This window comes from Cariama cristata, unplaced genomic scaffold (genome assembly GCF_000690535.1).
Source record: "Cariama cristata isolate BGI_N322 unplaced genomic scaffold, ASM69053v1 scaffold5906, whole genome shotgun sequence".
NCBI lineage: Eukaryota > Metazoa > Chordata > Aves > Cariamiformes > Cariamidae > Cariama > Cariama cristata.
This window is the reverse complement of record NW_009621431.1, coordinates 47646-62250: the sequence shown is the minus strand read 5'-3', so window position 1 is coordinate 62250 and position 14605 is coordinate 47646. Positions and strand designations below refer to the sequence as shown.

The window sequence follows — 14605 nt, the reverse complement described above, 5'->3', positions numbered from 1 at the left end:
GATTGATCTTCTCTGCAGCAATACGCTGGAAGAGACAAAGGAGTGGGGAAGACGGGCGATATTTCCTTGAGCAGAAATCCCGGGCTGTGCAACAGAATGGAGGGACAGGATTTGGGTTATGAAGCTCCAGAGCAGAGCAAACGCAGCCTGGTGCAAGTGCAGACATCGCGCTTCGGCGAACCGCTTTCTTTAAGGTGGTTTTTGTGATCCTGTTGCTAGGATTAAGCCTTTTGCATTGCAGCATGGAGAGTCTTTTGTTTGAGTTAAATTCAGACCTCTTGATATGTCACCTGACAGTCTTGTGGTTTTGGATGAATATGGCTCATTGCTATTATTAACCTGAGTTGGCAGCCGGGCACAACAGGAGTTTATAGGGATTTTGAAAAGTGGAACTGCTCGGGGGACAAAGATGCTTCCCAGGTACGGTCGCTCCACAGTCGTGAGATTATTTTAATTATTTGAAAGCTTAATATTTTCACTGTGATGAAAGTATTTCTTTTCCAGAGATGTGAAGCTTTTAGAGATTTTTTTTTTTAATGATTCTTCTTATATGCTGAATGGCACAAATGTATTATTTTTTTTCCCTGAATTGGTTCTATCTGTTGTAATTTTGCAAAGGGAAGTGCAGTCTACTTGTATGATGTAAAACGTTGTGTCCAATGCTAGTGAATTTAACTGAAAGGAGCTGTGTCTCATTTGTGCGTGTTTTTTTATTAAAACAGGTATTTCAAAAGAGCACAGAGCTTGTGTGTATGCGTGTATGTGCATATGTTTGCGTGCATATGTTTGCGTGCATATGTGTGCTTAAATATGTGCTAAATTTAACTGAAAGGAGCTGTGTCTCATTTGTGCGTGTTTTTTTATTAAAACAGGTATTTCAAAAGAGCACAGAGCTTGTGTGTGTGCGTGTATGTGCATATGTTTGCATGCATATGTGTGCTTAAATGTGTGCTAAAAGCTGAACAGGTATTTTTTGAAATTACACACATGCAGTAGTAGTCCTAAAAATATTCTATGAAATTGCTAATACTAATTGTAAATTCTGAAGCTGTGTAATTGCAAAGTTGCTCAACATGCTCCATGTCTTTAACAAAACCTTCCAACCTACTTATTTTCAGTATCACGCTCTAGATTAGGATTAATGTGCTGACTAGACTGCCCCTAACCTGTATATATTATGTCTTTTTGCTTGTGGAAAGGCATCTGGCTCATGTATTGGACTTTAGAGTATAAATTAGGTATCTTAATGAGAGCCAAGTGACTTGGTAGACAGGGGAAGAAAATGAAAACAAACTGAAGTCAGTTTTATATACAGTTAAAGAATTGGACAGAGCCAAGGACCCTGGAAGCCAACTGAAGTTTAGGTCCAAGTTTATTATACCGAGTGTGAAATATCTGGCTGCCTGAATATGTGCCTGGTGTACAATATGTGCTTAGTATAAGCAGCAGAAGTTTCCTGGAGCTCAAGTAGTGCAGCTATTCAAGGTGAGGATTGCTAAGCCGGTAAATGAATGAGACAGATTTATAGGTGTAGCACGGAGCTGACCTCTACAGTGCTGCAGTGCCTGTGGATGTGTCGCCCTCCTGTAAGAAATTAAGAGGGCATGGCTTGGATTTTATTTTTTTTTTTTAAAAGAAACATTATTTCCTGATGATAAACCTGAAAAATGTAACCGCTGCAAGCAGTCAGCCGTCATGAGTGGTTGTCCCTGAGATGATCCACCATCTCTCAGTTCTTCCAAGCTACCCCGAGTACAGATCCTTTGACATTTGTGAAAGCCCAGCTGAGGTCAGGGTGACAGAGGGCAGCGTCGCCTGGAGCACTGGGTAAGCTCCTTCGCAGTCGATCGTCACGGGCTCCCGTCGTGGCCTTGGTCAAGTCACAGATGCCGGTTTTCTCTGCAGAATCAGCAGGCATTCACCGCAACGGTCACACAACCCTGAAGTGTCCTCAACTCTCGTAAAGACAAGTATTGCAAAATTTTTTCTAAGTATAGGTCCCGTGGTTTCTCTAGTTTAGGGGTCGTCTTCCTCCTCACAGCCTTGTGGTCATGTTATGTCACCAGCATTTAAATGGAATCTCTCGCTGAAAATGCCAGCTTTGCAAATTGGCAATGCAATCTGGATTATCCTTATCATGTGAATCCTGATAAAGTTCTTTTGCATTTCAGGTGGTGTTATTAAAAAAAAAAAATAACCTGCCCATGCCTCTTTAAAAAAAAGAAAAAGCTAATGGCTGGTCTTCCAAAGTTGGAACATGCCATACATTGCTGTTTTCATTGCTTCCAAATTAGTTGTGCTCTTTCAGAAAGGTCTACACAGCTGTCTTTGTACAATAACAGTCAAATAATAACTGAATTATTGAATTGCAGAAAGAAGGAATTAAAATACGTACAATACCTTCCCCATGTGTCCTATATACTCAACTTTTGTTGTATATTCTCAAAACCAAAAGAAAGAAAAAAATCCAGTAACAGATAATAGAAATGTGCAGAGGAATTTGGGCAGGAGAAGGGAATCCCTTGTTGGAAAAGGCATCTCAGTTGGGGGTGAGAGGCGGACTATGCAAGGACCGTTTTCCTTCTGCTTCTGATCACTCTTCCCTATAACAAAGCAGCCACAGGATCATAAATGCTACTGGGCTGCATATGTACAGGTGAGCATGCTTTGATGTGAATGTACATCTCGTGGAACGTGGAGATGATCTGCATCTGAAATATCCCAATGCACCCAGTGAAACAGTCTCTGATACGTACAACGTAAGCTCTTCGAGACAGGGACATTCTCTGTCCAACGCTTGTGTGGAAGTTGGCTGGGTCTAAGCACCACTGTAACAACAATAATACGTGAAGAGTATCGTCTGCAGGAGTTGGAGATAAGCCCTGGAGATCCCTGTGCCTCTGTTCTGATGCTCATCTAGTAGGAATAAAGGAAAACGTTTCCTTTGGTGCGGAGCCCCACGAGGAGAGCCTGGAGCAGGGTGGACCTGCCGTCTGCTCTGCCCTGGCTGTTCCTCTCAGCCTTTTAAAAAGGTGCTAACATGAAAAACATGCAGAACAGATAAGCTAGCATAAACTATAAATATAATTTGCGTAGATGCATTTAAAAATAGTTCGAAGTGATTCATCACCAGGCAGTTTTTATAACTATGGGTAACATGATGTAGGAAAACAATAGTTTGACTGATAGCCTCAACTTACATTTTCAATGATTAGTCATAGTCTGGTTTTGAGCAATTAACTTTTTAGCAAACTTTTTTACAATTCCTACCTGCTTAATATCTTGATCAGTTTGCTTCAATTGCTTTTCTTCAAGACTTCTAAAATGTCTCTGTTAATTATTGAAAGGTAATCGGATACTATCTAAGCTGTGTTAATGTGAAATACTTTTAAAAGTAAAGTCTCAGGTAGGAGGAAAAATAGTATTAAGCAAAACCTTTAATATAATGAAGAAGTGCTGTTCATGTTGTAGTAGAAACAAGGAGGAAGGAACGTACTTTCTTTCAATTAGAGTGGAAAATCTTGTATTTTAGTTGGTGGTGTGGTAATGAAGGATTTCTGTGTCTTGTTGTTTCATCTATTAAAACTTGCACAGAGTGTAGTAATACCAATTTAAAGGCATTCAGTTGCCTCTTGCTAAGAAATGTCGATGGCAGTAATAAACTCCAGGAGTTAGATAGATGAGGAAATCCATCCTTGGAGAACCTTTGGAGTTCAGGATTGCCATGCAGCTCTTGCATGGTACAGGTGTCAGGAAGCATGTAATGGATCTGTAAATGTAGACTACAAATAATATTTCTAGTGGTTGAAAGTAAAAAAAGGCAGGAAAACAAAATGGGTGTAAGAGGAGAAGAGCTGAACAATAGTAGGGCTTCAGTGTGAACATGCATTAAAATACCATTTTTCAGGCCTTGATTTCATTATTAGTAGTTTCTAATAATTTTATCCTTATTCATGTGGAAGTTTGCCTCTGTTCCAAAGAGTTCCTTTCCTTCTGTGCTTTGTACTTGGATTAAGGGCTGTGCAGGGGGGCTGGACCGGCTGAGCTCCAGAGGTCCCTTCCAACCTCAACCAGTCTGCGGTTCTGTGAGGTCTGGTTTTACGTGAAATATCCCACGCAGCACTCGCACATCAATGATTTCTACCCCATCCTATTCATATAGGATGAACGTCTCATTCTAGAAGAATCATAGTTTGTGTAGTGGCGATCTCTACAGGACAGATAATTTGTTTATCACTGTGTCTTCTCTTGCTTGACATGTGAACTCACAGCAGTAACTCTGTGGCAAAGTCACAAACGCTTCTGCTGGCGAAAAGATTGTTGAGAGTTTTCTTGCTGGTGGTTTTTATGTTTGTTTGCTTGTTCTGGGTTTGTTTTTTGTTTTTTCTTTAAATATAATCAGTTTCAAGGGAAGATCAAAGCATGGTAGATAGGTCACGCAGGAAAAAGTCCTCATTAAGAGAACTGTCATTTCCAGAACAGTGTGGGAGATGGAGACTCACCTTTCATTAACGTTGCTAGAACATTTGATTTTACGTCTCCTGGTTTTCCAATAAGAATGTCAAGAAAACATCAGTTAAATGTCAAAGTTAGTTTCCATTTATAAACAGAACTAATTATATTCAGAAGATCTAGGTCAGTTTTCATCCGCCTGAAGAGCAGCGCTGCAGTATTGCCCTGTCATATTTGTTTTGAGAATGTGCCCTCCATATTGCAGACAGGAATTTGTACGTTTCTGGGGATAATCTATCCAGATATCAAGCTTAACAGTATTTTGAAGCTGCTAACAACGAAAGCAGAGCTGCTCCGTGTCCCGCTTCCTCCTGGCTGGGAGGTGGTGGGGGTGAGTCGGAGGTGCCAGTCTGGCTCTGTTTACTGTCTGTCTAAATGAACTTTCTCCCAGCTCTCTTAAAGTTTCTTCTGGTTTGGGAAGTGGCCCGCTATTGCCAGGGAATGTGCTTGCAAGGCTGAAATGTGCTTAAGGACCCTATTATGTAACAGAGATATTGCTTATTTGGAATTATCACAAATTATGATGGATACTATCTACTGAACGCTTGTCTAGAGAAAGTTAAAATTTCATGTGAAGAAGCTGAGAAGTAAACAAGCTCTTGTTACCTTGATCAAATATGTTTCCAAATACAGCAGGAGTTTTATATTTAGCTTTCTCTCCTCTTAGTGTGTAATCTGCTCTTGGAGCTTTTTATAAGTAGACTTTCCTAAGATCTGGAACAGCTACTGCCCTTCTTTGCCAGTAATTTCAAAGTCAAATATCAAAAGTACTAGGTAATGGAAGACATGCTTTTGTCTGAGTGTGGAGGAAATTCAAATGTGTTGCAAGGGTGGAGCAAGCGATAGCACCTTTTTGGCAAGCAATTCGTTGTTATTGTCACATACTGTTTCTTTATAGGAACCACAGTGGCCTATCGGGAAAGAAAATGAGTTTCCAGACTTCCATTGATTTCACTTCAATATATGGAGATGGTTCTTCCAGGAAGCCAGGTTATCCGGCGGTCTCACTTCCCTCCTCACCTCTAGCCAAAGTCAGGCTCTTATGAGTAACCGTCCCCAGCTCTAGTGCCTTTAAGCCTCTCAGTTGATAACACTCCAAGTATGCATCAAACAATACAGATTTTTGTTTTCTTACATTTTCTGGAATGTAAGATGGGGCTCATTAGCAGAGCCCCTGGGAAATGTAAGCTCTGCTCTGAGTTTGTCACTGTGCTTAGTTTTTGGTACAGAATTTGCTCAGTTTCCAGCCTGCTCTTCGTGTGGGCATGTCCCTCTGTGGACGATGCTTTAGGTGCCCAAACAGAGACAGTGCGCGGCTCTTTGCCCTCACATCAAGACATCAAGTTATTTCAGTTTCAGATTGCTCAAGCATTTTTCTTGTAATAAGTTGCTTTTGACATTTGTTGCACACTATCTTCTCTGCAGCTTCTGTTTTTCTCTCCTGTTGCTAAATGATGGAGCTGGGCAGATTAGGAAATGGATTTCCTCTGTCAGGAGACCGCGTAACTGTATGTCTTGGTGCTTAGTTTCACCTTGCTGGGGCTACACTAGTTGTAAAGCCCGTGAATCTATATTGGACAGTCTTAAAAACTTCTGATAGGCAACCATGGCTTTGGTGATCAAATCGATTCTCTGCTGTGACCTGTTAGTGAAGTTGTTGGGTTACAAATCATCATTAGCGTACTGATCACGTAAAGCATGGGTGCAGAGGAGGAGACATTTTGGATGGTGAATTAGAGGGACAGAGGAGAGGAAAACTTACATAGCCTGGGGGTCTAGCATGCCAGGTTTACTTTAATCTATATTATCACTTATGGCTGTCTTTTTGCTGAAATAAATGTACAACCCGTTCTTGTAAACTGGGAGCCTGTATCCTTCATTAATGGCTGGAAAGTTCCAGGGTCTCAATTCTCACGTCTTGGGGTTTCATGCTAATGCTGCTTGCCTGAAAGCCAAGGATAAAGAAGATAGAATTTCACTTGATCTAGGAAATGGCTTGTAGCTAGCTGAAAGATGATTCCTGGTGGTTTCATGGATAGTGCAGGCATCTTGTTTCCAGTCTTCCAAGACCTGAGAAAGTATCAGTGAAAATGGATTCCCAAGCCCATGGGCAACAATGCTTTCTGGGCTGTAAAGTGACGGCTGGCTTTTTAAAATGGAAATATAAGATGATGGCTAGAAAGCACCCTTCAAGGCAAGATTAGATGATGGTATTCAACATGAGCCCTGCCAGTTCTCCCTTTGCAGAGCTCCTGTGAAGCGGGGGGCACTGGGGAAAGCAGAGGCTCGGGAACGCTCCTTCCCTTACTATTGACTGCAAAACCCGCTTGGGAGTAGGTGCGTTAGAAGATGACTGCTGTGGGTGGTTTGCTGACCCATGCTGCAGCGTGACCTTCAATCACAGTGGCTTAAGTGGAGATTAGTTCTAAGTCTGAATGTGGTGAGGACCTGAGTATGGTCAGGACCAAGCTACACGTGGCTGTTCCCCAGCATCAAACCAGATGTATTAGTATGAATGTTGTAGTTTAGAATGCTGCACTTAGTTCTATGCACATATGTTACTACAGTGTTTGTGAAACCCAAAGAAGGGTAGGAAAGGTACTTTGCATTTTTTTTCAGTTGTGGAGTTCAGTGCTTTGCCAACCCATGAGGCTGAAAACCCGTGACTGCAAATGCAGAAATGCATTACTTAAGGGAGAGGCCAGTGTGAATATATACCTTTTTGCTTTTGAGTTGTGAATGCTTTTGAGCTAGTGCTTGCAATGATGAGGGACTTTTTTTTTTTTTAATTATTGTCCTTTCTTCTATGACTTTGGCGTCAAAAACCTGCAACTTGAAGAAAATGTTAAGTGTCACAAGACAGAGCACAAGAGCTAGTAATGCAGCACACATCATTGTGTATGGTTGTAGTGGATTGGTGCTGTTTATGCCAGTGTAATTTGGCAAGTGTATGGGAAAATAAAACAAAAGACATGGTTCTGGCTACAGGATCAAAGGGTTTGATGAAATGGCATTGCATTTGCTTGACTTTGTTTTAATAAAGTTGTGTATACAGATAGTGTAGAAGGAACAGTGTAATAAAGAGTTACGGTAATTGATCCTTCTGCTCTTTTATTTTTTAATTAAAGCTGGCCTTTGCCGGAGTTTGACCCAAGTCAGATCCGACTGATCGTTTATCAGGACTGCGAAAGAAGAGGACGGAATGTCTTATTTGACTCCAGTGCTAAAAGAAAAATAGAGGATGTTTCGGTGTCGGTGAGTATTTTACTGATTTACATGATTATGGTCTATATTTTTTTAAATGGCAAGATTGATAAATCACAAATGCTCTGTTTTATTCATGTTAATATTTAAACGGTTATATGCAGGGCTATATTTACGTGTCTGTTAAGTTGCAAATTATTCAGGCTTCAGTGATTTCACTCTTAACAGCTTTAAATACTATAGTGATCTCTTTATTCTTGGCCTCGTCTACTTTCTGGTCTTTCAGAGAGAAGGATTCTTTCCTGGGGCTGCAGCAGGCGATGCTGGGGGGCTGAGGCAGGGCATAAACTGGTATTTATGGGTGTGCTTTTATGCCACAGTGAGGTCTGCATTCTTAACGGGAAGGTCCTCCCAGTCCTGTGTCGTCTTGGGTCCTGTTTGGTTAGCTTTTGCCAATCATCGTTTCTATGCTTTGCTGACAGTTTTTTCACACAAAGTTACTTGAAAACTTTTCCTCTGTTTTTCCTTTTGGCATGGTCTGCGCGGTGATCTATTAAATGAAACTGTAGTGGATGCAGTCAGATGAGGATACTTCCTTCTAAGGGCTCTGGCCAGAAGATTAATTTCTAGCCACAGTGCTATTGTAAGTGGTTGTGTGAGGTTGGACAACTTATTTCACTGCTCTGAACTTCCTTTGCACCATCTCTAAAAATATTTGCAAACCATTTTAAGCTCTGCAAGCAGAAAGCACTGTGTGAACTGAAATTTATAATCCCAGTTGTTTTTACCCGTAGGACCTACTAAGTTCCGTAAGCAGCAGCACACAAAATAACATGTTACCCCCAAAGCCGTGGTTTTCATGTTGGGTATTGGAGTACAGCCAGAAGATTCTTCATCCAGTTTTGTAAACTTTCAGCCTATTACTGAATGCTGCCAGCCTGATGCTTCTCATCCTGACCCTGAGTGCTTGCTCCATCCGCATATCCTAACCTCTGGGAGCCAGTTTGTGTCTCGGGCACTAACTTCTAGGCTTCTCCATCACTTACGCTAGCACTTTTATAGCCATGAATCAAGATCCCAATTTCCTAGTTCGTTTTGAGAATTTGTAAAGTAAAGCAAGTTTTACCACTGTTGAACAAAACACATCTTTCTTTTTAATTTTAACTTGTTAGAATGGCTTTATGATTTATAAGTTCCTATTCTTCTAGGGGTTCTTGCCAGGAAAACAGGTTTTTAAAGACAAGAGATCTCTAGAAGTGCTTTATTGGTACAAATTGCTGGCTATGCTTATTATGATTACTTCATTAATTATAAAGTATTACTTCATTAATAAGAAAGACGTTGTACAGTTTAAATCCTCACGCCATATTTCAATTGATTTCTTGAAACCCTAAAACCTCTTTAAGATAGATCTGTACTTGCACAGTGAACTTCTAAACTGCACTGTTTTGGTTTATTTCAGAAAGATAGTTGACTGTGGCAGCTCAACAGCAACAGAATAAACGGCTGATAATGAAGCTAATACGGTTCCATATTAATCTCTTTTCTTTTTCTTTGCTAAGGAGGAGGAAAATAGCTGTATTCATCATCTCCATAAAATGAGTACCTGAGACTCAAGTGTTTGAAATACCCTGTACTCATCTCTAGTAACTTGATATATTTCTTCTTTTTTTGTGGTATTAGGAGACTTTGAAAGAGAATATATTGAAACATTTGCTTACCGTGATATCTGCCTTCTGCAGCCCTCTGATAATGTCATGTCAGGCAAAACTTTGCTCATAAAACAAAACTTTGCAATAGCAGACCATTATGCAGGTAAAAACGTGCCGAAGAGTCCTCGGCTCAGCTTGCTGCGAGCTTAGTACAGGCTTGTACAGTTAGCAGTACGTACTGGCCATTTTCAAGGAATTGCATTGTTTATTTTTTTCGCTCTTTGTCATGATTTTCATTAACAAAGACACACCCTGCCTATACAAAGCCAGATCTTGGCTCTAAGCACATTCCAAGGCACCCTTGCCCTTTTGCAGCAAGACGTGTGTGGGCTGGGCACTCTCCCACTCTCCCACACTCTGAAAGGGTATCTGTTCACAACCCCACAAAAGCCAACACTTTCTGCATCTCTCTCCCCACCCCCCCCCCCCTCCATTTCCTGACGTGATTTGTACCTCTGGATTTACTAATAACATTAGAGAGAAAATTTGCAAAAGTGCCTAGCAGCGGCCAGACTATTCTCGTTGAAGTCTAATCAGTCTAATGGAGAGAACTGGGAGGGTTTCAGTTGGCTTTATGTTGCTGTGCTCTTCAGTTCCCATTTTCTGTTGCTTTTGAGACGTGAAAGTAATTATAATTTAAGAGGTGTATGCCTACAGCAAGGTGAGATATACTTTGCTCTATTTTATATATCTTATCTCTACATGTGTCAAGAGTTGTGTGCAGTGGACCAAGGTTGAACATGGCTCAGTCATTTGAATTCTATAAGGGAAGGTATGGTTATAAAATTTAAGGAGCATCAGAGCAAACTTTCCAGACACAGATGTTTCAAGAAATAAAACAGTAGGCTCTGACTTTTTGATGAGTGAAAACTGCAGAGTTTGTGCTCATACCAAGCTGGGCTCTAATTATTAAAGCATTACTAGGCTGATATTATCTGTGAGGGAAATGTGACTATAACACAAATAAGGATTTTGTGTTTTCATTGGATATTAAATCAGCCTCTTCATGTCTTCAATATAGCTAAATAATATTTTATTTAGGTAAATGAGAACTTTGGGAGGGTATTGCACAGAGACAGACAGAAGGCAGCTGAGAGTTTGCAGTGTGGCCATTAAAATATTTTAATTGTGCAGGAGAAGTAATGTTTTCCCCAGGTCTTACTAGAGTTAAACTTGGTGAGTAAAGCCGAGCAGCAGTCTGGTGACTCGGAGGGCTGGCGGCCGCTGCACCGGGAATGTTGGCCGAAGGCTGTGCCAGGCGTTTCCACCGAGGCCAGGCAGAGATCCACCTTCAGCAGCTGTGGGCAGTTGGCATGGGGGGCAGGCAGAGAGATCCCCTTTGTGAGTCCTATACCTTTTTTGGTGCTAAGCGGGAGAGGTTCTTCCCTGGCTTTCCAGGGGATGGGCTATTGATCAGCCGGGCTCTGTAAGCAGAGCCGAGAGGTTCCTGCCTCGCCACCGTCAGAAAATTGGGTAACTCCCCTGCCGGAGTTCTGCCAGGGTATGCCAGAAGAGAGTGGTTGCCCTTCCCAGCCCTGTGACACTAGGTCGTGAGCAAATGTATCAGAACAGGCATTTGATGCTGAGTACACCAAGGCGGCGTGTGATACGAGAAGTAGACGTTACTGACGCCTTTACTAAACAGCCTCAGTCCACACCCAAACATCCACATCCCTTGGATTTTTGGGTATCAGAGTACTTCTATGGGCAAGCTTGTGGGTTTGTTCCACTGTCTACTCTAGAGAGTTACTTCAGAGTTTGTTCCTCATACTAGTGTCTCGTTTCTAATAAGACTGTATTACTTGATTTGCAGGTGCTAGCGTTACAACCTATGACTGATTTCTACTAAGCGACTCATTTTTGTGCTTGTCTGCTCCTTTTCCTCTAACACTTCCCCGCCTGCTTTCCACTCGCGCGTACCACCAGCCCCACTCGCCTCCCTGCGCGGTGCCCCGTGGCTGCGCGAGGCCCCACACACATCCACCCCCTTGGGTTGTACTGAGTTTCCAAGCCACAGGTATACTCCTCCAAGAGCCGTGATAGGGGGCCTGGTTTGAATTTCAAATCAAGCAGAACAAGCAGTTCCTTTTCCTTTTGAAGGTGCGGAGGCCAGGTGGCCTGACCAGTGCTGAGCTTTCAGCCTTGGATCTGCCTTTCCTGACCCCTGTGTGCTTGGCTTCTCAACCTTGACACAGCATTCACGCTGACCTTACGCAAAGGCTGTGATGTATTTTACTATGCCGATGCTGTTATGGGGCATGTGAGTTATGTTGCCATAAATGTCAGCATGCAAAGGCCACCTAAAGTATGAGGAGTTTTCCTCTAAGGGTTGGCAAGTGACTGGGATAAGGATGCCGCAGAAATGGTGCCACGAGGGAGAAGTGGGGAGTAAACCAAAGAAGAAGCTGGGAAGGGGAACATCGTGTCAGGGCTTTCCTTAGAGCAGGTGGAATGAGTTCTGGGATGGGAGTTAGCTGTCTCGTTTTCTTTTTTATGTCGTCCACTGGTGACTTATGACAAGACGGCGGTTACCATTCAGGATTTGACTGAAGAGAGGTGCTGATGGACATGTAAGAAGTTAAAAGATTTCCTGAGTCTAAAGATCAGCCTAGAGGAAGGCGTGGAGTCCAGGAAGGAAGAAGGGCTGTCAAGGGACCATGAGGAAGAGGATGGAGGAAAGAAAGGAAGAGGCAAGCTGTGCGCTGTGCTGAGCAGGGATCTGGAGTCTGGGTGATTTGGCTGGGAAGGGGGAAAGACAAGGAATCAGAGAAGGGCAGTGGCTTGTTCAGAGGACCCGGAGGCAGAAGGGGATTTTCAGAAGCAGCGTTTGTTTTGTTTTTTTGAAGAAATGAAAGAGAAAGAGTGGCCCAGGGTGCAGAATTTGAGATCTAGAAGTGCAACAGTGGACTTGGATCTAGGGAGCAGAAAGTTCACTTTTGCCATGTAACCTAGTTGTCTTTATCTTTGGGATAATTTAGCTGAAAGGTCATATGATATTTGATCTCCTACTGCGGCACTTTCTTTCAGTCCAAATGTCATATTTATCCCAAAGTAGAAAAATGGCATGCTGTTTTAAACAAGCCAGGATTAGCCACATGTTCTAATATACTTCAGCACTGGAACAGCAAATTGCTTTGAGGGATTAGTAATTGGATAGTGAGCCTTTTGCTTTTAGGTGAGTTGTGTGAAATGGAGACTCTGGTCTCTATCTGGCTCTCAGTGGCCCGGCTCCCAGTCGGCCACGCCGACAAAGCTGCAAGCACAGAGACCGAGTCCCACCTTCTTAGCTCTGCTTACTCTCCCTAACCAGAAATGGAAGAATACTAGTGGAGTGGGGGAGCGTAGGGTTGTCTTTACTACTTTCACTGAGCTCTGGGTAATAGTGGAACTTGACAAAATAAAGGGAGAATGTAGCGCTTGACGGCTGCTTTTTAAGAAGGATACCCGGATTTTTACAGCAGCACTTGAAGGGAAGGAATGAATGCCTGTTCAGGTTACTCTCATGCCCTAGATAGATACATACGTTTAATTACAGATTCAGACCAATGCATATTAATAAAGCAAAAGAGTTAATGCATCTTTTTGCAATGATTTTTCAGCTTTGCTGAAAAACCTGTTCTAGAAATGAGGTACAAAGCTCCTGAAGAGTGGCAGCTTTGCTTGGAAATACAGATTTCCCTGTCACTACCACCACAGTGGTATTTGAGCACCTGCTGTTGCAGAGAGGTAGAAGAGAGTAAAGCATATGATGACATTTCTCTTCCCTTCTGTCACTCACAGCCCTAACACATGCACACAGTCTGGATTTAGTTCAACACACCAGGCTCCTTTCAACTTTCTTCTTATCCCCAAACCCAGACTTGCCCAGCAGAAATTCCTCTTCCTGTGCGTGGCACTGCGCATGTTCCTTCCACTTACTGAGGAATTTATAGACCTTGTGGCAAAGAGTTAAAGGTCTTTGCTGATAGAGGTGGACAAAAGAGATTCCAGATGCAGAACGGTAGAAGAAAACTACTTTGTACCCTGTTGTACTATAAAGACGTTTTACTCTAAGTTATCTTCAGTACCACCTGATAGGTCTCCAAGACTTTAAGCAAATGATGACTTCTAACGTAAGAACTGTAACTGCCAGGAAGCCTTTGGAGCTGGGCAGTGTCTGCAGTGAGTTGACAGAGAAAGAACAGAGTGTGACCACAGTGGGGAGAGCAGCGTGGCAGCCAGGAGCGGCAGCTACCCACGGCATCCTTCCAGCAGATGTTCTGCTCTCCAGCAAAAGTGAGCGTTTCGTTTTGGAGGGCTCCAGCAGCACTTTGCATAGGGATCTGATTTGTTTCAACTGTCTATTTGGATAGAAAATCCACAACTTTGAAACTTTCCCTTGTACAGTTCTTAAATAATTAGGTTACCTTTTTATTTTTGGAAACCTGGCTTGAATATCTTTGGAATATTACACTGGAATGCAAGTAATCCCACCTCTTTGATGCATAATATCTTGAGATTTGTAGCATCTAAAATTTAATTGACGTTTGGAGTCAGAAACTGCAGAGGAGAGGGGCACCGCAGGTAGTCGATCTCATTGTCCAACAGATTCTTCTTAAGCACGTGAAAAGTTTGTAAAAGAGCAAACACCAAAATTTGTCAGTGATCTGCATTTTAGGAGGGGTTTACTGTTCACACGGTTCAGAAAAGTGGTATCTGAAAGATCCTGACCTCCTTTACAGACTCCTTGCAGGAGTCTTGGTTCATTAAACTCCACTGCAAAGACCAAACAGCTGTTTTCCTGGTTTGCTATTTAAATTAGGCAACTATTATTACTTCAAGATACCAGACTCCCCAATGGATCTGGGGAAAGCTGCTGTGCAGAAAAATGCAGTGATAATGAGAAGAAATTATTTAAAAGTAAGTAATTTGCAAACTTAGCCTATTTTTTTAATGCACAGAAATTTTTTTCACCTGTAGAAATGCATTTACTGGCTTTACAGTCTCAAGGAAGCTTCGTTGTAACTTTTTAGAAGGAACTTTCAACATCTGATGGAAAATGCAAGCTGAAATGTGGTTTGCCTGCAAAAGCTTCTGTAACCCTGTGGATTTTATGTGGTTTTATCACATGATGCTTGCCTAGCCTAGGACATTGTTGTTTGTGTCAGAGATAAAATGCAATTCTAGTTCACGAGTTC

At 42.2% G+C, this 14605-nt stretch overlaps 1 protein-coding gene across 1 annotated transcript in view; it reads left to right on the top strand.

Annotated features, from left to right (window-relative positions):
• Positions 1–409: 409 nt before the first annotated feature.
• The window catches only part of FNIP1 (folliculin interacting protein 1), a 43572-nt gene continuing 29376 nt past the window's right edge, over positions 410–14605 (top strand). The window contains exons 1-2 of the mRNA XM_009701950.1: positions 410–420; positions 7641–7767. Coding sequence (XP_009700252.1) covers positions 410–420; positions 7641–7767 — 138 coding nt within the window. The remainder of the gene's footprint in view (positions 421–7640; positions 7768–14605) is intronic.